The 27,932-nt window shown below is 51.1% G+C and overlaps 2 protein-coding genes across 7 annotated transcripts in view; one reads left to right on the top strand and one right to left on the bottom strand.

Annotated features, from left to right (window-relative positions):
• Positions 1–10,964, top strand: part of SMPD3 (sphingomyelin phosphodiesterase 3) — a 76,249-nt gene extending 65,285 nt beyond the window's left edge. For both annotated transcript variants that reach the window (XM_081119237.1, XM_081119238.1), the window contains exons 4-9: positions 3,560–3,635; positions 3,763–3,918; positions 5,301–5,390; positions 5,670–5,733; positions 7,560–7,722; positions 7,970–10,964. In XM_081119237.1, coding sequence (XP_080975363.1) covers positions 3,560–3,635; positions 3,763–3,918; positions 5,301–5,390; positions 5,670–5,733; positions 7,560–7,722; positions 7,970–8,071 — 651 coding nt within the window. In that variant the 3' untranslated portion in view covers positions 8,072–10,964. The remainder of the gene's footprint in view (positions 1–3,559; positions 3,636–3,762; positions 3,919–5,300; positions 5,391–5,669; positions 5,734–7,559; positions 7,723–7,969) is intronic.
• The window catches only part of PRMT7 (protein arginine methyltransferase 7), a 31,083-nt gene continuing 14,105 nt past the window's right edge, over positions 10,955–27,932 (bottom strand). For 2 of the 5 annotated variants that reach the window (XM_081119233.1, XM_081119232.1), the window contains exons 7-18: positions 24,626–24,867; positions 24,222–24,402; positions 23,386–23,513; positions 22,806–22,941; positions 21,584–21,667; positions 21,150–21,197; positions 20,409–20,498; positions 17,031–17,192; positions 15,847–15,921; positions 13,390–13,550; positions 12,395–12,491; positions 10,955–12,149 (exon numbers count right to left, since the gene is read on the bottom strand). In XM_081119233.1, coding sequence (XP_080975359.1) covers positions 11,970–12,149; positions 12,395–12,491; positions 13,390–13,550; positions 15,847–15,921; positions 17,031–17,192; positions 20,409–20,498; positions 21,150–21,197; positions 21,584–21,667; positions 22,806–22,941; positions 23,386–23,513; positions 24,222–24,402; positions 24,626–24,867 — 1,584 coding nt within the window. In that variant the 3' untranslated portion in view covers positions 10,955–11,969. The remainder of the gene's footprint in view (positions 12,150–12,394; positions 12,492–13,389; positions 13,551–15,846; positions 15,922–17,030; positions 17,193–20,408; positions 20,499–21,149; positions 21,198–21,583; positions 21,668–22,805; positions 22,942–23,385; positions 23,514–24,221; positions 24,403–24,625; positions 24,868–27,932) is intronic. The other 3 variants (XM_081119236.1, XM_081119235.1, XM_081119234.1) reach the window with 2 other exon arrangements.

Raw genomic sequence — 27,932 nt, 5'->3', positions numbered from 1 at the left:
ATCAAGATATTTCACATAAAACCCAGTTTGCAACTCTCTCCCGACCTGGGCAGATCTGGCAGCACTTCTGCCCAGCTCTCAGCCTGAGCAGTCCCCACAGCAGGGTGGCTCCAGGTGGCCAGGGCTCTTCATTTCCAAGTGATCACCATGACCAGCCCATGCATCTGCCCTAGGAAAGTGACTCCACAGCCCCCATTTCCACATTTGCTGAGGGGTCTCATGTTTGTCCCAGTCCAGATCTCTCCCCTCAGCCCCCAGCTCTGTGTCTGGCTGCCCCTGGACACAGTCCCATTTACTCCTGAGTGGAATTCGTCATCAACCCTGGTCCCACCCCTCCCCCAGGTTCTACCATCCTTCAGCCAGAAGGGCACACCTTGACCCCTCTCTGTGCCCTGAGCCCATCCAATCCATCCAGACAACTCATTTCACTTCCCAGATACCTCTGGACACCCCACCCCACCCCCATGTTTCCAGCTGAACTGTCACGGCCACCATTCCTCTGTCTCCATTCAACTGTTTTTGGCTGTCCTCCCCTTTCCAATCCATCCTCACCCTGTCCCAGGCCTGGCTCCTGCAATCCCCTTCCCACTGCCTCCGGGAGAAGCCCAGCCTTCACTGGGCCCCTCCACCCTCACTTAGGCTCTGCTCTACACAGCTCTTCTTATCATGGTCCCCCCCCGGGTTGGCCTCACCATCTCTGTGAAGCTTTCCTCAACAGCTGTTCACACAAGTCATCCTCCCCTTCTTGGGTTCCTCAGCATTTGTCCCCAGCAGTCTTGTCGACTGTCCCTCCCATCAGACAGAATCCATTCAGAGTAGAGCCGGTGGTGCCCAGCACACAACAGACCCAGCTCATTTCTGTTGCCAAGAGTGAGCCTGTTTCTCCTGCATAGAGAAATGAAACAAATGGGGTTTCAGGAGACAGGCTAGCTCCAGGAAGAGGGCCCAGGGTTGGAAAAGTGCTGCCCTGGCTGTGCATGGAAGCCAGTGCCCCCTTCGTTGGCAGGGCTCCCCTGTCCAGCCCTGTCCTCCTGATTGACCCAGTGGCATTTCCGATCCTTTAGGACAGTGTGCTCTCCTGCTACTGTGAGGGTCTGAAAAGGAAGGGACTGGACTCGTTTTTGCCTCACCAATGAGAAAGCCTGACTCTGGACCCCTCTCTATTGACAGTCTTTGCCCACCAGGATTAAGAGGCAAAACCTCTCAGTGTGATTGTTTGTTTTTACTAGAGAAACACAAGCCTGTGCAGTTCCTGAGGACTCGAGCCAGAAATCAATAAGTCCCCTCACATAATCAAGTGGATCTCAGCGTGCTCACAGGCTGACTGAGCGGGGAAGTGGGTGAGGAGCTGAGACACCTGGCAGAAGGGCTGAGGGAAAGGAAGGATGGCGTTGGCCTGTATCCCTTTGGCCCATGTCTCCTCAGTGGCAGGGTTGAGTGGTGCTTCTCTGCACCTGTCCCATCCCTGCCCAGACTCAGCACAGGTAGATGACACTAAGTGCTGAGGAAGTAAGGGGATGACACTCTAAGATCATCAAACAAGCAGCTGGCAAAAAGCCTGGCTAAGTCACCAGGAGCTCAGAAAGCAGTGCAGAGATCACGGAGAAACTGAGAGGGGACAGCAAAATGATTTGAACTGGCCTCAGCCATCAGAGCCTCATGACTCCGGCCAATTACAGTATAATTTTAGTATAATACTCACAGATGTAAGGCTCTAGCAAGGCAACGTCCATGAAGCACTAAGCAGGGGTGCTCACAGAAGGATGTTATTATTGAAGTGGGAACAGAGGCATTCATTGCTCAAGGAACACAGGGGTGAGCGCGCCATCGTGTGGCCTTGCAGGGCCATTGTGGTTTTAAAACATGTTTTTGCAACAGGGCACATCAGTGGTGTGTGATTTCTTGAGCTGTTTCAGAAGCACAGGGAATATTAGACTCAGGTTTGGATCTGGAATACAGGCAAGAAGTGAACATTGAACATGTGAGTTTATAAACAGCCCAAAATCCAGGCCGTATGGCCCATTATTAAGTAACCAGGCATGCATCCCCCCAGGGCACTGGGAAAGGAGAGATTTGCACCCACCTGGCTGGGAAAGGGGATGAGGTGCCGCAGAAAGCTAAGGGTGTCCATTAATCTCCATAAGAGGAGATTAATGCCAACCTGACTTTGACAGCAAAGATGAAATCTGAGAGCTTGGGGGCTCTCAGATTAGAGGACCTGTGGTGTGGTGGCGGTAGAGGCAAGTTCAGGCCACCCTGAGCTGGAGGGTGGGCGGGTTGTGCTTGGTACATGGCAGGTGTACCCCCCTGCTGCTGCATAACCTACAGACCTGGCCTCTATGGCGTCCAGGGCCCAGGGTCCAGGGTCTCATCAACATAGAAAACCCAGTCTGGAACGGACTGATGAACTTTGTGGAAGGCAGCTGAAGCTCAGAGGGGAGGAAAGGCCAGAGGGGAAGAGAATGAGGCAACCAGAGGCCTCTGGGCAGTGGCCCATGGACGGTCCGGCGAGCATGCCTGGGAGGGAGTCTCCCGTTTCAGCCTTCAGCAGCTGTGCTGTGGCGGGGGCCCGAGAGAGACGGCAGGCTGGGTCGCCCTCCCTCACCTCTACCCACACCCTCTAACGAGGGCTCAGGCTTGCATCAGTGTCACCACTGGGGGCCATTTTAAGTTGTCTCTGATGTACGATTGGGGTGTTTGTTTTCATTACACTAACCTGTGGAGACAGTCTGCCAGGGTCATCTGCGGTTGGGCACAGAGTCAGGGAGGTACTCCCGGCCCTTCTCCACCCCTGGGAACTCCATCTCTCGTGAAAGAGGTGAACAGGAGGTGAGGACTGAGGTCTGGGGAGAATGGAGCATGAAGAGGCCACTGTGGAAGGAGGGCTGGGTTTGGAATGGAGGCTGTGGGGTACCTGGGGCCAGCCCATGACACAGGTGCCACAGAGACACAGGACACAATTATTCTTCTAGATCAGAGGACTAAGAGCAGATGACGTGACTTGTCATGAAGCCAGAGGGGCAGAGGCTAGGGAGAAAGAGCAGAAAGCAGGATCCGAGGTCTCTGGAGAGAGGGTGTCAGCTTTGTGGCTGAGCCAAATCTCCAAGGAAGCCTGACTTAGACTTCAGAAGGATGGGCTGTGGGGTGTGATCAGATCTAGGGTATGACTAAGGGAAAGAGGAAAGAGCCACCACACAGGAGCGAACAGAGAACTGAGAGGCTGGTGTGCTTGGTCACCAGGGCATGGCAGGGGTTAGGGTTGGAAATCTGTGATTATTTCTGCATCTGTCCTGTAAGGCCTTACATGAATGGCCTGGTGGCACTCACCATGCTATAGGCTGCCATTTCTTTACGCATCTGCCTCTTGCACTACACCAGAAGCTCCTGGGAGCAGGACATGTGCTGTTCCTACCTGGGCCCAGGTCTAGTCAGAAGCCGGAAGAGCTAGGCCAGTAAGGATCTTACCTGGTAGGAGGTGGGTGTTGCCAATGTCCCTTTGCACTCAGAGCAATGACTACTTACAAACTTCTTCACCCACTCCTTACCTCCTGCTCCACAGGTGCAGGTGGGAAGCACACCTCAGGACCAAAGAATTGTCGGGTACATCACCTGCACACACCTGCACGCCCTGGAAGGTAGGGTCTGGTGGCCAGCGCTTTTCTGGGGGTGGGGGATCTTTCCCCAGCAGACTGGGATCAGTCAGGGCCCTGCTGGGGTCAGGCCGCAGCTTCATCATTTGGTCTCTGTGCTTCTGCTCTGCAGAAGACAGCGCCATCCGGTGTGAGCAGCTGGACATGCTTCTGGAATGGCTGGCTGATTTCCGAAAATCTACCTCCTCGTCTAGCACAGCCAACCCTGAGGAGCTGGTGGCGTTTGACATTGTTTGTGGAGATTTGAACTTTGACAACTGCTCCTCTGGTGAGGCTAGGTTCCTCCCCATTCGGGTTACCTACTGGGGGAGGGCGTGGGCTCGTTACAGCTAGCAACACTGAAGTTAGGCAGCTCCAAGAACTTCCTGCTCCTTGTGAGCATGTGGGTGGGGTATTAGCAAAACTATCATTTCTCTGCCCCCTAGAAATCCTAGAGTGAGAAGCACCCACGCTCTGCCTAGAAAGCTCAGAGGCCTCCCTTGCTGGAGACAAAAAGATGCCCTAAAAAACGAACCTATGAAGGGAAGGCTTGGAGCCTCTGAAACTCAGACTAAAGACGAACCAGCTAATACCACTCACCAAGTCTTTATTCAGCTCTTACTTAGCACCAGGCACAACTCTAATGGCTGTTCATGGGCCAGCTGTGTCATTTAAGTCTTATAACAACCCCAAGAGTGGGCACTAACTAACTAATCTGTGAATCAGGTGATCATGCTCATCCCAGGGATCTCCTGGGAGTTTGAGCAACTGAGCCTCCCCCCTGCCCATGGTTCCTGGGCACCTTCCACTCTGGCTACAGCCCCAGCAGAAACAGGATTGGTAGGTGACATGGCCCTAGCCTACTCAAGGAAGACAGAAAACCTGAACGTCCCACCTGGAGCACAGGATGATGTCCTGACCTGGTGACAGCTGTTTCTATCTATTCACGGCCAGGGAGGCATCCCTTGATAACTCAAGGGTTTGTGGGAAGAAAAGTGCCCACCATGGAACACACATCCCCCCTACTGCAGCCCTGTGGCCCCTCACTGTCACATGCCTGATGCCAGCTCCAAATGCTGGGTGCTCCTAGGATCTTCCTGAGTCGGGGTGGGGACACAGCACATGCAAGAAGAGGCTGTTGGGAAGGGTTCCATCTAGTCAGGCTCTACTCAGTGACCTGTCCTTCCTCCTTGGGGTCTCAGAAAGGCCCTTCTGGCTTCATGAGTTAGCAGAACAAACTGGAACCCAGGGTGGGTCACCTCCTTCTCTGAGCCTTGTGGAACCACTCCTCACTCAGCTTGGACACCCAGGTCAGAGAAGGGCAAGCGTCCCAGCTGAGGCAGCATCAGCCAGCCCCCACACCCCACCCAGGTTCTGCCACATGACCTGGGAAGGCCTCAAGATCACTGTCCCCTGCAGCCCAAGAGGAACAGTGACTTCTGCCCTCAGACCAAAGGAAAGCTGAATACTACAGGGGAGAGCAGGAGGTTGGGGGGGTGCAATTCTCAAGGACACATAAAACCAGTGACAAATGAACCATAGACCCCACCCAGAGGGATACCTGAGGGACAGGGACCTGGTGGCATCTGGACCAGGACCAGAGGCAGGCAGCCCTCCAGGACAGGCCAGACACAGAGACTCCCAGCATTGCCTCTCTCCCTCCCTGCACAGATGACAAGCTGGAGCAGCAGCACTCCCTGTTTACATGCTACAAGGACCCCTGCCGCCTGGGGCCTGGGGAGGAGAAGCCATGGGCAATTGGTGAGCTGGGGATGCGGGGAGAGGGGAACCGGGCAGGGGAGGGGCGCTGCCAAGTTCTGAGCCCAACATGCTGAGACCTGACACTGCACCAAGGCTGGGCTCCCACAGGCTTCCCAGAGGAACCTCCAGGATTTGCTCTCAATACCCCAGTGCTGGGGGAGTTGGGATACCCAGGCCAGCAGATGCCTGAGCCTGCCCCATCCTGCCCCAGGGAGGCAGCCCTCCTTGAGGCTGGCTGGGTCCTACCTTCAGTGACTGCTCTCACCCCCTCGTCCCCAGGTACCATGCTGGACCAGGATGGCCTCAACGATGAGGACGTGAGCACCCCTGACAATCTACAAAAGTAAGCACCTAGCTGTGGTGGGCAGGCAGCTCCCAGTTCTGGGCTGAGCACCCAGCCCTGACTCAGATGTGGGGAGACGGCTATATACAGGGCAGAAGAGAGAACACAGATCCATGAGAGTGTCAGGGACAGAAGCTGGGGGCGGGTGGAAGCCCTGGAGGCCCTCTTGCCCCAGGGGTTGGCCTTACAAAGAAAAGCCCCCAAGTAGGACTGGGGTCCTGAGGTGGCATTTCCTAGCACCTGCAGTCCTGGCTCACTCTACAAGGGCCTGCCCCAACCGGAGCCCAATCTGCCTCAGGAGCTTGCCTTGTGACCCTGCCAGGCCCAGGAAAAGGGACCAGAATCTTCCAGGGTGAGGCTGACAGCTGCCAAAGAGCCCTGGGGATGGCACTTGCTCCAGGGAGCCCAGTGGCTGATAGGCACCAATTAGGCAAATAAAAATACAAGCAGAACTAACATAAGCCAGTCATTTTCAAAGTAAAGACAGCTCCATTCCAACCAAATTTCATTCTTGAACCAAATGACACTTCCATAAAGGACACATTTGAGAAGCCAGCAGCAGAACCAATTTATAATTCACAGCCCGAGACTGCACAGAGTCATGGCACTGGCTCCTTGCAGCTAATTTGAGCCAATTAATTAGATTACAGACTAAATTGGAAACATCATCCTATGCCGAGAAAATTATCTTTTTATGAGATGATTAAAAAATGACTATCAGTAACTCTCGGATCACTGATGCTAGAATTAATTATCAAAGGCAAAGGACAGTAATGGATTATATTTCTGAGATGTACCGAAGTTCTGCATTCATTAGTGTATTTATCTCAAGGCTGATAAAGACCTTGTAGAAACCCATGTTTGTTGGCTGGGCCTGTCCAGGCACCCCTTCCACCTGTCCAGGGTCTCTCTGGCTGCTACTCTGCCCTGACATCAGCCTGCACCTGCCCTCTGCGACAGTATTTCACGAAGGCTCCTCCCCACTAGTGCTAAGACTCCATAGGAAAGCTGGCAGGAAGGAGATGGCAGACAGGGAATCAGAAGACCTGGATTCAGGGTGTAACACCCACCTGAGCACCCTGGCCTTCCTACAGAACTTTGGCCAGCACTTAAGCATCCATGTCAGTTTCCTTCCTCTGAGGAATAGGGTGACAGTCACACCGCTTTCTTTCTTTCTTGGCACGCCTGGTCCCAAAAGTGTCCTGGGGCCCACAGCAATCATTCTTGTATCAGAGGAGGAAATGGAAGCTCAGAGGTTTGACACAGCTGCTCAGGGACAAACTGACACTAGAGTCCAGTCCTGGGATAGGGCCTGGGTGCTCTCCTAGCCCCTACCCCATCCCCTGCTGACTTGAAACAAGAGCCATGGGGTTCTAGGGACTTCCAGAGAAAGGCCCATGAGATTCACGTAAAGACCAAGTTCCCCCAAACAGGACCCTACTGGCTCAGAGAAGAACCCTGTTCTACAGAGGGGACAGGCAGTTCCACCCCCAACTCAGGCACAGTTTCTAGACAGCACAGCGTCCAAGCTATAGCCACAGCCAAAGTCCCAGTTCAGAAAAGGAAAGCAAGTGCTGACCAGCCTAAGGTGGACATGGGACATACCAGGATAGTTTCTGGAATGGCCCAATTCAGTCAGGAACTTGCCGCCTCAGACTTTCCCTCCATCCCAGTCCCTCTTGGGGCCCACAAGGAAGACAGATGTTAAATGCAGGGGTTTGGTCTGACCTAATTCTCTTGGGGATCAGAACCTGGCTCCACACTCAGGACCTGGGGCCTGGGGGCTAGGACAGGGACTCACCTTGCCTTCCTGTCTCCTTGAGCAGGGTCTTGGAGAGTGAGGAGGGACGCCGGGAATACCTTGCCTTCCCCACCAGCAAGAGCCCAGGGGCATGCCAGAAGGGACGCAAGGATGTGCTGAAGGGCAACGGCAGGCGCCTCGACTACATGCTGTATGCAGAGGAGGGGCTATGCCCGGACTGGAAGGCTGTGAGTCTGGGGCCGGGCAGCCAGGCCATGCCCATAGATAGGGGACCCTGAGCCCTGCACCCCTCAATGGCACTGAGCTCTCCTCTGAAATGGAGACTTGCCAGTCCAGGAGACCTTTGGGGCCCTCGGGATCCTCCCACCTCTCTGCCCTTAGGAAGACCAGCCAGACCCACCCCTACCCCCAGGCCCCTCCTCTAAATGGTGTCCTTTGGATCTAATCAGGATGCTTCTCTTCCCCCAACCCCAGGAGGTGGAAGAATTCAGTTTTATCACCCAGCTGTCTGGCCTGACAGACCACCTCCCAGTGGCCATGCGGTTGATGGTGTCTACAGGGGAGGAAGAGGCATAGAGCAGCCAAGTCATCAAAGCAGCCTGGCCTCTACAAGCCCTTTGAGCCAAAGCCCCTCTCTGGCCATGTCCCCTCCAGCAGCAGTGCCGGGGAGAGGGCAGAAGCCTGGGGGAGCCGAGGTCATCCCCCGGTGAGCTGGAACCAGCGTTGCCCTGTACCTCTGGGCACTTGCTGCAGACAGAGGAGTCAAGCCGGCCCGAGGAGCCCCAGCTGCCCAACCAGTGCCATTCTTTCAAAACGTGATTTTCTACAAATCTACAGCACAACCTAGTTTGTAACCCATGGGTTAGTATGAGAACCAGGTTTCTGTACTCTTTGTATTTCTTCTCAAGCTTCGTCCAGGATTCATTATTTCTGTCTGCTGCCCTGTTGTCTCGCATGCCTGCACCCTCGCATGCACGCTGCCCGCATGCCACATGCCACGCTGTAGCCACACAGACCCCTCGCTTGGGCCTCACCCAAGGCCAAACTCCAAACACAATCAGAACCAGCCAAAGAAGCATTCCTGGGCACAGGGCCACCAGCTTGCTGCCTCTAGCTGGGTCGGCTCACGAGCAGGGACCGTGAGGACTGTGTCCAGTCACCACGAGCCCGGGCTCTTCCCAGGGTCTTGCATTCAAGGGCGATTACATTTTCAAAAGAAAAACAGGAAAAGTTAAGAACAGAAATAACCCTTCACTTTAGAGGGTCTACAAACCTCGAGGGAGAATGCTGCTCTTCCTGAGACAGGCTCCCTTCCCAGTGTACCAGGGTCCCAGAGACTCCTAAGTGGAGCCACAGACAGGAAGCCGAGGAGAGAGTGCCACTTTTCTATAGGAAGAAGGGAACTCAAAGATAAAGGGGAAAGGGGGCTGATGGTTTTGAAAATGATAGATTTGTAGCTTCTCTTCTGCCAAAACCAACACCTCCTCTTTCTGCCTGATCCCGTCTCCCCTCCAGACACATTTCTGGTTCAGGACCAATCCTTCCCTGGGGACTATCCCCATCCACATGCTGGCTGAGCTCAGGAACTGTCCACCTGCCTCTGGGTAGAGCTGCAGCTCTGTCCTCCAGACCCACCGTCAAAAGCAATCCCGAGGCCCTGATAGGGGCCAGAGACGAAGGGGTAGGCAGCAAAGTGCAGAGAGCGGCCTGTTCCCCCACCCTCACCAGTGTGCAGGCTGGGGCTGGCAAGGTCAGGGGCCACTGCTTGCACAGGGCAGGAAGTGGTACTGGTTGGCATCCAGGCACAGAGATGCCCACTCTGCCACCATGTGCGCAGGGCCAGCCCCAGGCACCCAGGCACTGCGGCGTGGCAAAGCCTGTAGGTGAGGCCCGTGGCTTGCCACCCCATGGTAGCACTGCCTCTGCCCACCTGCCTTTTTAAACACACCTGGGGACACTCCCTACAGTCTCACAGGGAAGGTTATGTCTATTTCCAGGTGCGAGGCTCCCCTGACTCAGGGGACTGTTCTTGACAACCCCCACTGGTCTCCCCTCCTCGCAGCGCCCTGACCTGTGTCCACCTGATTTGAAGCCAGCTTTGCCCAGCAAGGCTGGGGAGCATACCAGGACCCTTCTGGTGTCGGTGCGCTGATGCTGTGCCTTGTCACCCACTGAGCTGTGAGAGGGACCAAGAGGGGTCCAAGCAGCCAGCTAGAGGTCAGGTCCTGTGCGGGGAGAGGACACTCCTGAGAGCCATACTCAGTGGCATTGGTTTGTCTGAACCCACCTGGCCAGGACAGTTGCAGAGCTGAGGGCTTCAACACTTCCCCAGCCCTGCTCCTGGGGGTCCCAAGCCAAGACAGGCTGCTCACTGCTGAGGGCACAGTCCCACCTGGGCTCTCTGCTGTGTCCCTCCTCCAAGGGCCTGGCTTTCAGGGTCTTAGCCAGGCTTTGTGGAGTCAGGGGGCCCCCTACTCCAAGAAGCAACCAGGAATCTCTGCTCACACAGGCAGGGCCCAAGTGGGCAGACACAATGCCTAGGTGGCAGGGCCTGAGCCAACGCTGCAGGTCGGCTGTGTGCCCAGGAGAGCAGTGGAGACAGGCCAAGGCTCCTGAAGCAGAGAAACTCCACACAGCTTCCAGCCCTCCAAAGGGCTGCCTCCCTCCCAGGGCAGCTGGGTGAGACCCAAGGCGCAGGGGCAAGTGCTTCTCTCCCTCCTCACAGGGCGGCCTTAGGCAAGTCATACCTCCCTGTGCCTCGGTCACTTCCTGTCCTAACAAGGTCACCTCTGCCCAGCCTGGCCCTGGTGTACGGCCTCCCAGCTCCCCTAGCACCTCTCTCTGATGTGGCCTCAGCGCCGAGGCTACCATCGCCCAACCACATGTTTCATAAAGCCTGTGGACTCCCAGGGCCATGCACAAGCCAGACTTTTCCATTTTAATTTTTAAAAAGGAAAGAAAAGAGACATTGCCAGGATCTCATATTCTGTGGTGTTTGGCCTGGGAGGGGCGGACACAGGGGTTGCCCAAATCCCCAACCAAGGTTCTGCACCTGCCCCAGACCGGGCCTCCTCCAGAGAAGCCAGGAGGCAAGGTCAGCTTGGGAAGGAAATGGTCATTTTCATTTGTCCAAACCACCTTAAGTTTTAAGTATGAATATTAATCTTGATGCTTTTTAACTATTGTATTAACTTGCTGAGATTTAGAAATACTGTTTTAAAAAAAAAATTTTTTTTAATTTCTGTATTTTTTTCTGTATTGTATCCTCATGGGACATTAGGGGTTTTATATGGTAAGCACACCTAAGGTTTTGGTAAAAACATTATCAAATATATATCCAGACGATTCTTCCCTAGAAGAAAAACAATCTTTCACCTGATAAAATATTTTGAAAAAAGAGGTGTTTTTCTCCTTTACTGGTGCTGAAAGGAAGGATGGATCACGAGGAGAAAATAAAACTGTGAGGCTCAAAGTTGGTGTTCTCCACTTATTTGAGCGACAAGCTGGGTCTGGGTCCTGCTCGGACTCCAACCCTGTGGCTGGGCGTCCAGGTGGGGTTGTGGGGGAGCTGCTGTGGGGGTCCTGCCTTGCCTTCTTCCCCCCAGCAGAACAAGCAAAGCCCAGGTCAGCCCTGAACCACCTGAAAACTGGGACACCTGTTTTCTTAGTCCCCTCATTCCCTCTGGAATTGACAGTAAATGTAAATAGCAAAAGGGCATTTTGAGGGAGTTGGGGGGAGAAGCAGTGTACTCATCTGCCCCAGACTTCTGAGGTAGTGGGAGGTCCTTCTGCAAGAAGGGGACACATGGGAAGGGTTGTACCTCCTGGCTCCCTCTCCTGGTGGCTGGTTTCCTGGATCTGCATCTCAGGAACTGCTTTGGAATGGCCTCCTCCCTATCTTCTGAACAGCAGCCTGGTGTCCGTTGTCAGGTCTTAGTCACCTGCTGGTGCTGCACACTGAGGCCAGATGCTCAGGAATATGGCTTGGTGACATTACCCATCGAGTGAAAGGGCCAGAACCTGGTGCTCAGCCCAGCACTGTTAGGGTCTTTAAGGCCTGGGGACCAGCCATGAGTCAGCATCTCGGCCCCTAGAAGCCCCTGCTAGCTAGAGCCAGGCAGAAGATCCCAGGGCACAGGCCAGGCTGGCGACCACCATGGGCAACCCAGCCATGTCAGCACCATGAGGCCCAGAGAAGTGGTTCTGAAGCCTTAGAGCTTTCTGAACACATCAGAACCACTGCAGGGTAGGCTTCCTTGGCCCCTCCTCAGTTTCAAATTCAGCCAGTAGCCCATGCTCCTGCCACACCTAGAGTGAGGAGCCAGCAGTGAAAATTGCAAAAAGGGAAGAGGTCTCCATACCCAGAGACTGAGCTGGGCCCTGAATTGAAAGGCATCTTCACTTCCTTCCCAGAAAGCCACACCATTCAGAGCCCGGAGCCTCTTGGGCCACTTTATTTCTTAACTAGTGAGCGTCAGCACCCATCACCCAGGGCATCTGAGAGTGTGAAATCCAGGGTGACATCTCCAGTGCAGGGGTGGAACTCCACAGCATAGCTGACTGTTTGAGGACCTCCCAGTGGTGCTCTGGGGTCCAGCGTGGTGCTGAAGAAGTACACGGCCTGCTTACAGTGTGGGTTCCAGCAACAGTAACCCTGCAGGAGAAGAAGCAGAAGGTGGTGAGGACTGCCGGGCTAAGCCCTCTTCTGGCCAGCCTCCCCTGCAAGCAGTTCAAAGTGGGAAGCTGCTGCTCAGAGCCAGGTACCAAGGCCACTGAGAGTTCCCATCTGGCCGAACATGTCCCGGGAATATCCAGAGCACACTGGTACTGCAGCCTCCCCAAGCAATAGTGCCTGCTCTCAGGGCGAGCCAGCTCTGGGGCCCGTGTGCACAGCACTACCTTGTCTTCTGCAGGCTTCAGCAGGCCGGTGCTGATTGTGCTGTCCGGGGTCAGGTGGTATTCCATCCACAGGACAGCCCCGTGGCTCCTTCCAGGCCTGGGGAGGGGGGGATGTTGGACCAAAGAAAAACAGCACCGTGAGAGATGGGTGAGCATGGCCATGGCTCCCCTCTGCTTTCCAGAAACCTCTGGTCTTCCCCACTTCCACCCTGCCCAGTCAGGAAGCTCCTAACACTCCACCAGATTAAAGGCCACTCAGTAAAATGCTGAACAAGAAGAGCCACAACCCAAAGCCCCCACTCACTCCTCATAGCCTGGCCACAGGTCGGCCAAAGGACCAGCCTCCTTGGCCTGAGATCACAGAAAGGCCTGGTCCAGAAGGCTCAGAGCACAGCCCTGCCACTGAATGCTGGAAGACCCCTCCCTGATACCCTGGATGGCAGGCCCAGATGGTTATCTGACCCACCTCCCCTGTCAGAGGAGCCCCAGAGGGCTCTGGGCCAAGGGCCTCCACCCAGTTAGAAGGGGTTCTTCCTCTGGGAAGCAGCAGCTCCTCCCCATGAAGGGAGCTGGAGCTGGGTGGGCCTGGACATGCCTCACAATGAGCGTCCTTGCTAATTCCTAACCTGCTTTAATTCCCAGGAGAAAAAATGGGCCAATGGGTAACCATAGCAACCAATTCACATTTCTCTGCAGCTGTGATCCAATATGCTGCTTAGCTCAAAGGGAGCCTGAGGTGTGGAGGGAAGAGCAAAGCCCACTTGGGCTCTGCCTCCCACCCACACATACCCAGAGGCTGTGGGGACCTTCTATATACTCAGGGCCACTTTCGGCCAAGAAGGGCAAGGCCAAGACAAGGAAGGCCATCACACCCACGATAAAGTCGCCAAAGTAAGTGGTTAGCCGTGCAGGCAGTAACCACTAGACAGAAAGCCGGCATCCCCCCCACACACACTTCCTTCCCCTAAGATCCTTACCCAGGAGCCAACACTCACCTCCTCAGCTCAATGGAGCCCTCAGCACAGATAGACTGCGAGGGGACTGGCTCCCGAAAATCAAAGGTCAGGATCTGCTGGGGCTCGGAGAGGCTGCGGCATGGGTACTCCCACAGCGGATGGGGCTCAGCCTCCTTGCTCTCCCTAAAGTCCAGGGCATGCTGAGAAGGGAAGGAGATGCAGAGCTCTGCAGAGACAGGGCCAGGATGCCCAGGGGACCAGGGGCTCATGTCCCCATCTCCAGGGTCTATGCCAGTGAACCCTCACCTCCATGGCCCAGGTTCCTCAGGGTAACCGCCACAGTCACATGGGGCAGTGGGTCCTCACAGGCCACTGGCTTCTCCGTTCCCTGCTGTCATTCCAGAGCCATCTCCCCAGCAAGTCACTTCACCTCTCTGAGCCTCACTCTCTCCCTTTTTAAAATGGGCTGACACTGCCCATATCACAAGCTACTTTGAGGACCAAATGTCTACACTGATGACACACCTGGTGCTTGGACACCTGCCCATTTGGTGACCCTTATTGATCACTACAGCTGACAGATCACCCCCACTGAGGATCCCAGTCTAGAGAAAATGCAGACAAGCAACCATGGTGCCTGAGGAGTGCTGACCTCCTGCAGAGACAAGGCTGGGCAAGAAAGCTGCCTGGAAGGGTGACCTCTGGGCTGTCTGCTATGGTCACACAGGAGTTGGCTGCAAGGAGGAGAATGGACACAGCTGAGAAGGGAGAGGGCCCAGAAGCAGGGGTCAGTGACTCTGCATGGTTTACTCTGCAGGAGGACAGGCGCAAGAACCCTCACAGGGTTTTCCCACAGGGGATGGACAGGGAGAGACTCAGGATCTACAGGTTTACTTGAGTTCCATGTGGGGGATGGTCAAGCAGGTGAGGCAGAAGGCTACATGGTCACAGGTGAGAGAGGAAGTGGCCCAGACCAAAGCAGCAGCAGCAGGGAAAGAAAACTGGATTTGAGGTTCACTGATGACCTGATGGTTATAGAACCTGATGAGCAACTGCAAATGAAGGCGAGAACTTGCCCGGGAAGACATCGAGGTCCTGAGCCCAGTGCCCAACATCTGGGTATGAAGTGGTGGCAAGCCTAGGATGAAGCCCTGGAAGAAGCCAGGCTGGGGATGGGGAAGGAGCACATGGATTTTGGAAGCATTGAGGTCAGAGTGCCTGAGGACATCTTAGTGGAGAGTCAATTGGTCTGAGCTCAGGATACATGCAAACATTAGCCAGAAACAGAGAGGGGACAGGAGACAGTAAGAACAGGGGCCTGTGGGAGACCTAGAACACATGGCACCTTCGGCGATGGAAAGGATGGGAGAGCAAGAAGGAGTCTAAGAAGTAGCCAGAGGGAGTTCGAGTGTATGGTAATGCAGAACAGAGATTTCTAGAAGCATGAACAGTCAGCGGTTAACTGTAGAGGGGCAGGTAAGATGTAAACTGAAAATATTCATTGGATTTATTTACATGAGAAAAAAAAAGGGTTACATAAGCAATCCACAATCATTGTAGAAAAATGTGAACAGAGGCCTGGCTAGATGCTCAGCTGCCTGGAGCACTGTCCCATACACCAAAGGCTGCAGGTCCAATCCCTGGTGAGAGAACTTACGGGCGGCAACCGATCGATGTTTCTCTCTCACATCAATGTTTCTTTCTCTCTCTCTCTCCTTCTTCTCTCTCAAAATCAATAAAAAACATATCCTCTGGTGAGGATTACAAAAAAAAGGAAAAAGAAAAATGTGAACAAAATGATAAGCAAAAGAACAAAAATTAACCACTTCCTAACCACACAACGTTCTTGTATGTACTATTCCACCCCTTTCCTTGGGTGTATGTGTGAACTTTCTTACTACGTAAGACGAGATCGTGTTCCTTGCCCTGCCCTCTCACATGGAAATATCATGACTCTTTACTTCAATCCTCATAGATCCAATGCCATTGGCACTTTCACGAATTCCTTGGATTCTGGGGGATGCAGATGCTGGTAACTGACTCAGACTCTGACATACAAATAGCCCTGCAGGACCCCTCCCCATGTTCTAGCACCTCCCGGGACTGCAGTCCCCAAAATTAAAATGGCTGGCTCGGAAGGTTACCAAACTGCCTTCTGGAAAGGCTGTCCCAACAGAAAACAAGTTGCTGACACTGGCAGAAGCAGTTCCAGTGGCATGGTGGCAGACCCAGTCTGAGATTCTGATTCAGGGGTTAAAGCTCAGGGCCAAGAACAGCCTAGTGCTAGACCCTGAGACACAATGGTTCTCAGACCCATGCTCATGGTGAACCAAACAGAATAGATACACCTGCCCCCAACAGAAGAGCTCTCTGCACACTGCTTGCACTGCCCAACCCATGTTTCTCCACAGAAGCCAGACGTCCCTGTTAAGAGGCCATTGGTGATGTGGAGTGGGTGGGAGGGACCCTGTGGGTGGGCACTGTGGCCCCATCTACCTTAATCATGTCATCCATGATGTGCACATCGAAGCCTTCACAATCGCCACAGGGGCTCCGGATCCGCCACAGGTCCTGTGAGGAAGGCACAGCCCTCACTGACACCTACCTGCCAGGGCACCCAGATATCCACACCCACCGGGGCCACAGGGAAGTGTGGCAACAAGACCAAGAAGGGTCAGCGAGGTCAAGCTGGGGTGATCCCAGCCCCAAACCTGACACACACTGTGCTGTTTTCACATGCCCAGAAGAGACCCCCACCCCCAAGGCTGAAGGGACAGAGAGATACCAAAAACTGAGGATAGTTCTGTGACTGCAAAGTCTCATATGACCCCAAGTCCCCTTCCACAAGGAGACAACTGGCCAGAGCTACTGGGCTGGGGTTTCTTGCTCTCTGTCCATCCTGAACACCATTTTCTTTAGGAAGAAATCTATAAACCAGTTCTCAAGGCTCTGTACCTATAAACAGAGCATGAGGATGACGGGAGGGAGGGGACTAGAGCACTCAGACGAGTCAACTTTGTGTCCCATCTCCTGGATTTTTGCCTGGAGATGAGTGTCGTTATCCACATTCCTTCTTTGGACATGAAAACCAGAATTCATGTGGAAGTCTCATCAGGTAAACAAATAACACAGAAGAAATACCCAGAAAATAAGTAAAGGAGCCACTAAGCTACCAATGGACAAAGCCATTCTTATCAAAGAAATATCAAATGAGGCTCACTCTACATTTCAGGTTAAAAGCATTTCAAAATCCTTTTAATAAAAATGCCTTTCCCAAAATGACTTTATGACTGTGTTTCTACTTTGATGAGAAAATTAAAATGAAGCTTTTCAATCTTTCCTCGCATAAAGTGACTCTCCCATCTCAAAATGCTTTTAACGAGTGCAGCCTCGGCTCTTAATGAGAACAGAGCAAGCTGCACAGCATGTCTTCTGAAACTCTTCATTTATATATTTTAATTATTCTGATAAGCCATATTGTACACACAGCCAATTCCATTTCATATGTCAAATTACTGCATTTTTAAAAAGACAGGCCTCTTCTATTCAACCCTGCAGCTGCTGAAACAGAAAAGCAGAGGCCAAATCATGAAGACCCGATGAACTCCATCTGCACCCAAGGTCTTTGCAAGAAAACAAGGTACCCCCACCCCTTCTGCAAAAACCTCTGGGTGGCCTACCCTGAACTCCACGACCACAGCATGCAGTGAGGCAGCCTGAGGCATCACCACGGCGCCAGGCGCGAGGTGCTGGTCCACGGCAGTCCGCACGTACCAGAAGTACAGATTGTGCCACGGCAACAGGCTGGTGGTAAAGAACGGCTCACCTAGGAGGAGAGAGACCTGAGAGCAGAGCAGAAGCAGAACCAGGACATCAGAAGGGCTCTTCTGAAGAGAAACACAGGTCACAAGTTTCACAGGTGCACAGAAGTAACAGGCCATTCATTTGCTCGCTCACTCACTCGGTCAACAAACAAGCATGCCAGGTTTGCACCTGCCCCTGGGGATACAAAAATGAGAAATAGACACAAGCCTGCCCTGCCCTCTGGAGTGTCGAGTGGAAGAGGGAGCAGATGAGGCTGGGCACTGTCCTTGTGGAGGGCAATAAGCTTTGACAGATGCACAGAAGGGGCATGTGGAGCACCCCGGAGATAAGAGCATCAGGAAGGGCTTCCAGGATGGCCCTGTAAATCCCCACTCAAAGCTTACTTGACAACTTACTCTCAGTGCTCATCTACCTGTCTCCCTCATGAAGCTCTGACCACCACAGAAGTGGGGACATTGGCAGCACAGTATCCCCAGCACCCAGCAAAGCACCTGGCCCAGACCAGGTGGTCAGTACACATGTGCTGAGTAAATGAACAGACACATGAGGAGGGGTCCAAAAAGCAAAGGAGAGAAGACTCTAGACAGTGGATGGACAGAGGCACATGTCTGGCAGGAGAGAAAGGCCCTCTCAGGAGCTCAACAGATGAGCACGCAGGGCAGGATGGTAAAGGGTAAGTCCAGAGAAGCGGAGACGAGCCAGGTCACCCAAAGGCAAGTGATGACAGGTAAGGGGACTAGATTCTGCCATGGGGGTTAGGGGGGGCACTAAAAGCTTTAATCAGAGGAGGGATGTATTTTAGAAAGAGCCCTCTGACAACCATGAAGTATATGAGGACACTACCTGCAGGCAGAGTGGGGACAAGAGATGACTTGGGTGAGTACCATAAGGAGCAGGGAGTATGCAAAAAGGAGGAGACCAAAACGTGGCAGATGCTGAGAAGACAGAGCACCCAGGGCCAGACCCAAGCAGACAGGCATCAGTGGGGGGCCAGTTCGAGATGATGCCTGGGTTTCTGGCTGAGGTGACAGAGATACAGAAGGAAGACACTGAAGACAGAAAGGAGTTGGTCCTGAGTACTCCCCACCCCCCAACATCGGAAACAGGGCAAGGATGCCCCTCTTACCACTTCCATTCATCACTCCAGTGACCTGGAGTCTAGCCAGGGCACCATATCAATGGCTCAGAGAATTCAATTATCTTTTTAATCCTCATCAATGAGAGGACAAAAGAAAACTTGTACATGAATGTTCATAGCAGCAGTTTCACAGTAGCCAAAAAGTAGAAACAACGCGAATGTCCATCAACTGATAGATAAGTAAAATGTGGTACTCCCCATACCATACAATGGGCTATTACTCAGCAGTTAAAAAAAAAATGTTTTGATTTATGCTATAACGTGGATGAACCTTGAAATAAGCCAGTTACAAAGGGACCATGTACTGCACGATTCTATTTACAGGAAATGTCCAGAACTGGCAAATTCATATAGACAAAAAGTACATTAGTGGTTGCCCAGGGCTGAGAGGATTGGGGAGTGATTGCTAATGGGCATGGGTTCTCTTTTGGGGTGTTAAAAATGTTCTAAAATTGATTGGGGTGAAGGATACACAACCTTATGAATATAATAAATCACTGAAGTGTGTATTTTAAGTGGGTCAACTGTATGGCATGTGAATGATATTTCCAAAAAAAATTTTCTTAAAAAAAAAAGAGGCACGGGGGGAAAATAGGCAAAAGACTTGAGTAGATATTTCACCAAATAAGACACAGAAGCTCTAATGAGCACATGAAAAGGTGTTCAACATCATTAGTCACTAGGCAAATATAAATCAAAACCACAAGACACCACTACACACCCATTAAATGGCTATAATAAAAACGATAGACAAACAGTGTTGGTAAAGATATGGAGAAACTTGAACCCTCAAACATTACTGGGGATGTAAAATGGTACAGCCACTTTGGACAAGGTTAGCAGTTTCTTAAAAAGTTAAAACAAAAATACCTTAGGACCCAGCAATTCCAAGCCTAGGCAGCTACTGAAAGCATGTATCCTCACAAACACAGACACCAGTGTTCACAGCAGCACTGAAACAGCCAAAAACTGGAAACAATCCAAATAGCCTCAACAGGAGAGTGGAAGCACAAACTGTAGCACAGTCATACAATAAATAGGATACCAGTCAGAATCAAAAAGGAACAAAATACTGACATATTCTACAACAGGGATGAAACTCAAAGACATCCAGTGAAAGCAGTCCAACACAGAAGACCATATATTGCATTATTCCACTTACAGGAAATGCCCAGAAACGACAAATTTACAGACAGAAACCACATCAGTGGTTGCCTGGGGCTGGGGCTAGGTGATGGAAACGTTGTAAAACTAGATTGTGTGATAATTGTACAACTCTATAAACTTACTTTAAAAAAAATCATTAAATTGTACACTTGAAATGGGTTAATTTTATGGTATGTCAATTATATTTCAAAAAAGCTATTTAAAGTTGGCAAGGAAGATTCCAGCTTGAAGGGCAGTGTGAGGAAAGACACCCAGTTGGCAGCTGGACACATGACATTTACAGAGCCAGCTTTGTCCCTCAGGGATTCCCATATGGAAGAGGATGTCACCGCTGGAGAGGAGTCACAGAGGGAGAGGAGACTGAACAAGGGGGGAGCTCCAAGGACATCCCTAGGAAAGGACTGAGTGAAGGAAGAGACCCATGAAGAACTGAGAAGCAGCCAGAAAAATATGAAGAAACCCTAGAAAAAGTAGTGTCTTAAAAGCCTAAAAAGAAGTGTGTTAAGGACAGAGATGGCCCCTGGGTCATCAGGGGCCAGGGGGCCAGTGAGATGAAGCATGTGGGAGACTGTGGTTAGTAACTAAGAGGTTACTAAGAGGTGGGAAGCACACACTGGGGACTGAAGCCCGAATGCGGCAGAAGCGAACAGGAAGGTGCTGTGAAGGGAGGAGGGACTAAGGACACAATATGCTGCTATTGATCCCAGCAGAGCTGTCTACCCTCACTTGAAGGAGCAGAGATTAGCCAGAGTTCAGAGTAGTGCAAGTATCTGCTCAGCAGGCACCTCTGCAAACCCTCCTCACACCCTCCACAGTGGCCATTTCCTAGCTGGTGAGTTCCACATGGGACCCTCTGTGAGGCCAGAGAAGGGGGGGGGAGCTCGGCCATCTAGTGCTGTGCCGCTCGGTGCCAACTCTCATTACTCACCTTTTTACCCTCCAAGTCTGCAGATGTTAATGATTCAGGCCGTTTGGCTATTATATTAATTTTATCTTCCAAGTGGTTAGCCTTGAAGATCTTAGAGATAAAAAATTAAAAGTATTATTTCTGTCCAGAAAAAACATCTCAAAGTTTCATCTGCAGCTTTCTGGCCAAACAGTTCTAGAGCACCACTTTTATCTGCTTTGTGGAAATTCTCCCCTCCAGGGGCATCCTATACACCTGCAATGAGATCACTAGCAAATTGTAACAAAAAAGAAATTTCTCTCCCAGCACATCAATAGGATTTAGCAATATGTTTGCAGTTCTGGTGGAGGCGGGTTGTCCTTCAGAGAGAAAAGCAAAACCAATTACTGGCCAGGAGGAGACATACCATCGGGTAACCAACCAGACAGGCCAGCCCACGAGCAATGACTCCCTGAGTGCTGGTGTCCCAGAAACAAATCATACATTCAGCTGTATCACCACAAAGAATTTAATTTTCTTAGTTTCACATGAAGTGAGGAAAAAGCTTACACTTCTTCAGCCAAAAAACAAAGTCTACGAGTCTGTTTCCAATCAATGACAGCCCTAGAATTCTTCCAGGCCAGACGGGAGCAAGAGAGCGCTCACTGCTGCTCCTTCTCCCGGTTCCCTTGGTATCCACACTACTTCAAAGCAGTAGGCGCCAGACGCAGGGAGACAGGCACCACAGGTCCCCTCATTATTTCAGGAACAATTATCACTTACTTTTTTCATCAGTCTATGAGAAGCTGCTGAACTCTCTATTGTAAGTACCTGGAAAGAATACCATGCTATTAGTGTAGGAGATTCACTTAATAGAGAAAGAAATTAAGGATTAAAATGGGATAAGATCATTCCAAGGCACCAAACCACCTCCACCTGTGCTCATTACCTGCTGGGACAGCACCCACGCTCTGCAATGACCCTAGAGAAAGGTGGCAGCACAGACAGTGGAGCTGCAGGTACAGGTCAATGCTACAGCCTGACTCCTGCCTGCACACGAAGGCAATAAACCCCTAACTCTGAAGCAAGCACACACTACATACATGGTGGCTGCACCTGCAAAGAGCTTTAATCACATAACTGTGCACCCAGACCACATGGCACCCTAACTCAAGCGCTGCACTCGGGAAGCTGACAGAAAGACACATGTCCAGTACCTGCTCTGCCCCAAGGTAATGGGCCAGCACGGAGAGCAGACTGCCATCGCTGACACACAGGCAAACGCTGTCTGGCTTCAGCACCTGTCGGAAAAGAGCAACTTCAGCACTAGTTTTCTTACAGTGTATCAAGAAATTCTTGTTGGTAAACTGATAGATTCCACTGCTTGGCTGAATCTTTCTGCACCCTACACCAGTCATGCTTGCTTCCCAGGCCCAGGAGGTAGCCAGTCCCCATCCTCCAACACATCCACTTCACTTACCTCTCCCCACCAGACCCCACAATCAGGAAAGACTTCTTAAGCTGTCCTAGAAGGTCCACCTGAAGGCCTTTCCACTGGCCACCTCCCAATCCATGGTGACAGGCCTCTTCCCTGTCTGGTCACAGCAGACAGCTGTGGGCTTGTTGAGTGACTCACCAAAGGCAAGGATGCCTTTATGGAGCACAGATCTGAGAGAAACTTAGGATGGTTGGGATCCTCACTACACCAAAATGCACGCATGTACACACATACTTCTGCATACAACTCCACGGGGTCCAAGAGATCCCCCCTCCAAACCCCGTGTGTGGTCCCCAGGCTGCAAGACCCCTGCTATAGGCATCAGGGAGCAAAGGCTTTCAGGCAATCAAGTTCCATGGCCAGATTTACATTTTAAAAAATTTTAGAGCCCGGCCAGACGTGGCTCAGCGGTTGAGTGTTGACCTGGGATCCAGGAGATCGGGGTTTAATTCCCGGTCAGGGCACATGCCCAGGTTGTGGGTCGATCAATGACTCTCTCATCAGTGATGTTTCTATCTCTCTCTCCCTCTCCTTTCCTCTCTCTGAAATAAAGATTTTTTTTTTTTTAAATAAAAAAAATTTTAAAAATAAAAAATTTTAGAAAGGAGGCAGCAGATGAAAGGAAGAATGGGGTGGCTGGATCCACTGGGACCACCCACAGGAACTGCTGGTGATCACAAAGGCCAAGTTCCAGGGCGACAAAGGCAGGGGCCAAAGGGAAGCTGAAGGCTATCAGAGGCGAGCAGAGAACAATCCCCAGGAATCCAGTAACAGGCTCCAGGCTCTACCTGAGCGCCCACCCGGAAGGAGCTGGCTGAAGTCACTCAGACAGATCAGGGAGCACAGAAAACAGAAACAACGAATCCTAAGTGAGCAATGAGCTGGGGCCCACCGGACAATCTCCTTCTTGCCCACAAGCATCCAAGGGGCTAGATACATACCATTCTCAGGGCCTGGACATACTGATCAGTTCTGTCCTGATCATTGATTTCTCCAAACCGAGGCCGGTTCCAGAGCAAGTGAGCCTGGCAGTCACACACAGGGCGTGCTGGGTGGAATCTCCCATTCTTTTTAGGACTACACCAAGAAATGAATAGACACAGAGTGGTGAGTGTGACCTGCTAGACACCAGCAAGTATGAAAACATGGCACAGGGACCTACCCCAGCAAAATCAAGATGGGCCTCAGAGGACACATCCACAGTCCTCTCCAGGGCATGAGTCTAGGCACTGACTCTCAAGGGGGCGTTAGAGCTTGGAGGGCCCCCCAATTCAAGACTCTCATATATGTCTGTTCTGGGTGAGGGCCCCACAATGGGGGCAGCCTCTTCTGAGGACATGTAACAGGTGCTGATACATCCAGGCACAGACTTTTGTTTTTTTATTCTGTTCAACTATAAATGTGCCTACTCATGCCTTTAAAAGTCTCCATTATAGACACATAAATGTCTATAAAAGGGGAACTTACATAAATGTGCAGTGTTACAGGTCCAGAGCCCACCCCATGAGGCTCAGGGCATACCTGGTCCTCTGAAGGCTGTACCACACACAGTAGTCGTCGTGGTGGGCTACCAGGCAGAGGGCTGAGCCCTGTACGATGGGCTCCTCTTGTGGCAGGAAGTACACACACTGCATCCAGTGGTCCCGCCACTGAAATGGGAAACAGAATCAGCACTCACTAAGCTGCAACAGGAGCAATTTTTCTAATCCAGGAGCCAAAATCCAAGCTACAGATCAGTGTGCAGGGAGACCACAGTGTAGACAACAGATAGCTACTGGGGCTGAAGAGATAAAGAAAAAAACTCTCAAGTCAGAGAGGCTAATGGCCAGAAAGCTTGCTGGAACACTGATGGCTTTAGGGAGACAAAATGTGGCCTAGGGCAATGGTCTTCAAGAAGAAGGGGTTCAAGGGAGGGGACTCCAGTCCCTCTCTTGTATGTGATGGGGGTGGAGTGGGGAGTGGAAAGATAGAGGGAGTAAAGCAGAGAGGAAGGGAGACAGAGAGAAAGCAAATATGGCAAATGTTAACAATTATAAATTTAAGTAAAGGGCACATTGATGTTCATGTTCACTTATTCTGTGGATTTAAGTTTTTTCAAAATAAAAAGTTGGGTAAATAGTACAGAAAGGTTTTGTCTTATTTAAATTAGTTTTTAAAGATGTGGAAAACTCTAATTGTAAAACATGACTTATGATTCAGAATCAACCTTTTAATAAGCTGTATTGATCCTTTTTGATACTACAAACACCACATACAGGATTGTGGTGAATCTTAGAGTCAACATGCTACTTTCCCAAAATAAAAAGTGGACAAGTTTCCTGATTTACATGAAAACATGCTCAGCTCCTACCTCTTACCTGGAGCTCCTGTGGGTCTGTGTGTGCCCAGAAGGGGGCCATGGTGCACTTGATCTTCCCCTCAGGGTCCATTTCAATGTCCCACCAGGAGAGAACCACCTGAGCTTGGCCAGACGCCAGAGGTTCAAACTGCCTGCTATGGCAGGCTGCTGAGCTACTGACTTGCTTGCTGAAGTCCACACTGTGGGAGAATATTCAGGAATTTAAGCATATTTTAAGCTCATACACTCCATTTTTAAGCTTTTATGGTGACCTCACCAGCAACGAAGACTTGTATGCAATGGACTCCTGCTTTCAGAGGCAGGTGACATCAGCTGGGTTCCTTTCCACTCAAAAAGAACTTCCAAAGACCCCCATTCCACCAAATGTCCCAAAGCGCCATCACCCAGGTTGCTCCTTGGTACCTGAACATAGGCAGCACGTCGCTGAGGACCGTGAAGTCAGCGGGTGACACCTGGTTCAGCTGAATGTCATAAACGGAAGGTGCACCCGGGCACCTCTCCAGTTCCATGGGGGGAATGATGATCTGCTCTCCAAGGCTGGTCTGAACACGAATGGGAAAGAGCTTGTTCCATGACCACATCCTTCTGGACTCCACCAGTTGCGCATAGACGGTTGCTCTGTGAGGCACTGCCTCACAATCTCCCTAAGTTTATATTAAACACAAATAAATAAATAAACCAGGCACACTGACCCACAGTAATTCCAACTGCACAAAAGAGGGTTATTCCTTAATATTAGACTAATTTAGTAACATCTAACACCTTACCACTATTAGCATAGTCAACTATTTTCAGCCCAATGCCATTAGGAGAGAAAAAAAGAAACTAGATTTGAAAAAGGATTACACATTATGCCTAAAATGATTTATGTCATCAGATAAGTTCCTAGCTATCTGACACTCTTAAATACTTCAAAAATAAACCTTAATTGTCATCCTGCTGATTAACTCCCACACAGACTTTGAAGAAAGAGTCCAATTCTCCCTGCACTGATTCTGGCACTGGGCTCAGAGCTTCCCTTCAGTGCAGCTCTTGCCCAGACACCAGAACCTTTTTATCATACAACCCAATGGACAAGTGTCCACCCTCAACCTGACCTTCTGGCCTCACCCGGCACTGCCGAGCACTCTCCTCATCCAGTTTTCCTCCTACCTCGTTCATTCATTACCACCCTCTACACACCAGGCACTAGGGGCCTAGCTGTGAAGAAGACACTCACAGCTGCTCCCACGTGGAAATGTCAAGCGCAGGGATTCTCTACCTCAGCACCAGTGACCTCCTGGGTCAGAAGATCCTTTGTTGCAGGGACTGTAGGATGCTTAGCAATACCTCTAGCCTCTACCCACAGATAAGAGTAGCACCACCCCCGCCAGCTATGACATGAACAATGTCTCCAGACATAGCTCTGGATGAGAAGCACTGCTCTAGCTGGACTCTCAAGGACCCTGCCCACCCCTCATAGAGGAGACTCCCCAGAGACCTGGTCTGGACCACCTTCTTTCTCCCTCCACGTAAAAGAGTAACCTCAACCACTCCATCTGTGTATCCAAAGGCCTCTTGGTCCTTTCTCCCTGGCTGACCCTCAGATAACTCAAACTCTTTCTGTCTAAACTGGACAAATCCAATTTCACCCATTTCTCATGTTCCCAGACCTGGTCCTCTCATACCCCCAGCTGACAGGGAGTATCACCACTCAATCCAGTCAGCCAAACCCTAAACCCTGGCATTATCCTCAATGCCTCCTCATCTAAGTAATCACCAAGCCCTTGACCACCTTTTTCCTCCCTGAGTCTACCTCTCCAGGCCCATTTCTATGACCTTACCTGAGGCCTATCTCAGCCCAGCACCTGGATGACTCCAACCACCTTTCTGCCTCTGGCCTTGCTCCCCAACTGCTTTCTACATACCTGCCTGCATGAATCAACTGCCAGTTTAAAATCCTTTTGTGGTGCCATGCTGCCTTCTGAAGCATGGCAGCCCTTCTCAGTCTAGCCTTGCCCAGCAATCTAGCCAAATCTCTAACCCCAACTCTCACACTACCCATAATCAAAACTGCTTGCAGGATCTGGGAGCCACTGCACCAATTCACCTTCATATGTTTGTGTATGTTGATCTCCTCTGCCATAAATACCCCCCGCGCCTGCCATGCCAACACCTGATCACTTTTCAAGACTGACTCAGCTTGGGCTTCATTTTCCTGGACCTCTCCACCTTCCCATGACCAGGGTGGGCAGGATCTTACCTCAATGACCACCATCAGTGTGTAACCCAAACTGTACTGTGATGACCTGCTCACCACCTGCCTCCCCAGGAGTTCACCTTCATATTCTTGGTACCCAAAAAAGGCCCTGGCAAAATTAAGGTGCTCAATAAATGCATCTTCTAAAATCAATCCCTGGGTCAACACCACATGGACGATCTGTCAGACATGCCAGCATCCTGGTTCCATGACCTCTATTAAGACAGGAAGAAGGTGAGGACAATGGAAGACTTTGTGTGCCAGCCCTAACTCCTTCAGGATGGGCATATGGGGACACAGGATGGGCATATGGGGACAGTGATTAGAGAGAACAATGCATATCTGGCTGCTACAGGCCAGGTGGAAGAGGAAACTGAGGACAGTTGTCTGCCTACCTTTTTAATATGATGAATCAGAGAAAGACAAAGTGGGCAACATTAACATAAATTCTAAATATCCTTGTTCTCTGTTTCAGGGATATATCTAGTTGGTGGTTTTAATGTGGAGAAATAGAAATTGTTACTACTGAAATTGCTAGAAAAGAGTTTCACATTTGGAAACGATGAGACAACTCACAAAGTGCGGGGATCTACAGAACAATCATAGACACATGCTGACTGTGTGAGTTATGTGGACTCTGGTCCTGACTGCCCTGAAAGGAGCTCCCTTCCTCTCTCTGAGGGCACTAAGAACCCCCAAAAAGGGTTCTTGGCAAGGACAGTTGCAGTGCCCTCAGGGCAGGTGGTGGCAGAAGGAGCAGACACACATCCCTGGCTGGCCTTTGCCTCTGGGTCTCCACCTCTAGTTTATGTCCATACAAAAGCAAGACCAACATCTTCAAGATAATATTTTCAACATGTCTCTCTCTTTTCAAAGAAACTGTCAAAGACTGTCACTATCCAAACTCCTTCACCTGGAATGGCCCGGCCTTCAAGGAATTTCCACCCTCTCCTCCTTTCTCTGCCATTAACTCACAGCCCCCCAGACTGATACTCTCAGTGACCTACCAAACAGGTCTCTTTACCTGGGACATCTCTCCCTCTCCCCAGTGCCTTTCTAAATTCTGCCCTCTCCCTGATCTTTTCTATCAGTCCTAAATCATATGTCTGTGATGCTTCTGTCTGCCTCTCCATTCAGCCCACCCATTCCTCACCATCACTGACTAGTGTGAGTTAGAGCAACTGGATGTCTCATACTTCTCATTGGTTGCCAGAACACTTTACACTCAAAGAATGTTTGAGAAATTGAATTGAATTTGAAGATAGTTTCTTGCCTTTTGACTCTAATCTACCAAGACTTGGCATTCAAGAAGCACAGAAGTCATAATTAAGGAAAACAAGAATCCTGCAGGAATCAAGGGGTGTCCTAGGATATATGGAGAGGTACTGAGGGCGCAGGCTGTGAAGAGCCATGGTGTATCAATGAGAGCTTTGTAAGCTGGCTGAGATTACAGCAAGACACCTGAGGGAT

The sequence above is a fragment of the Miniopterus schreibersii genome (assembly GCF_964146895.1).
Source record: "Miniopterus schreibersii genome assembly, chromosome: 18".
Taxonomy (NCBI): Eukaryota; Metazoa; Chordata; class Mammalia; order Chiroptera; family Miniopteridae; genus Miniopterus; species Miniopterus schreibersii.
The sequence above is the reverse complement of the archived record's forward strand: the minus strand, read 5'-3'. Positions and strand labels throughout refer to the sequence as shown.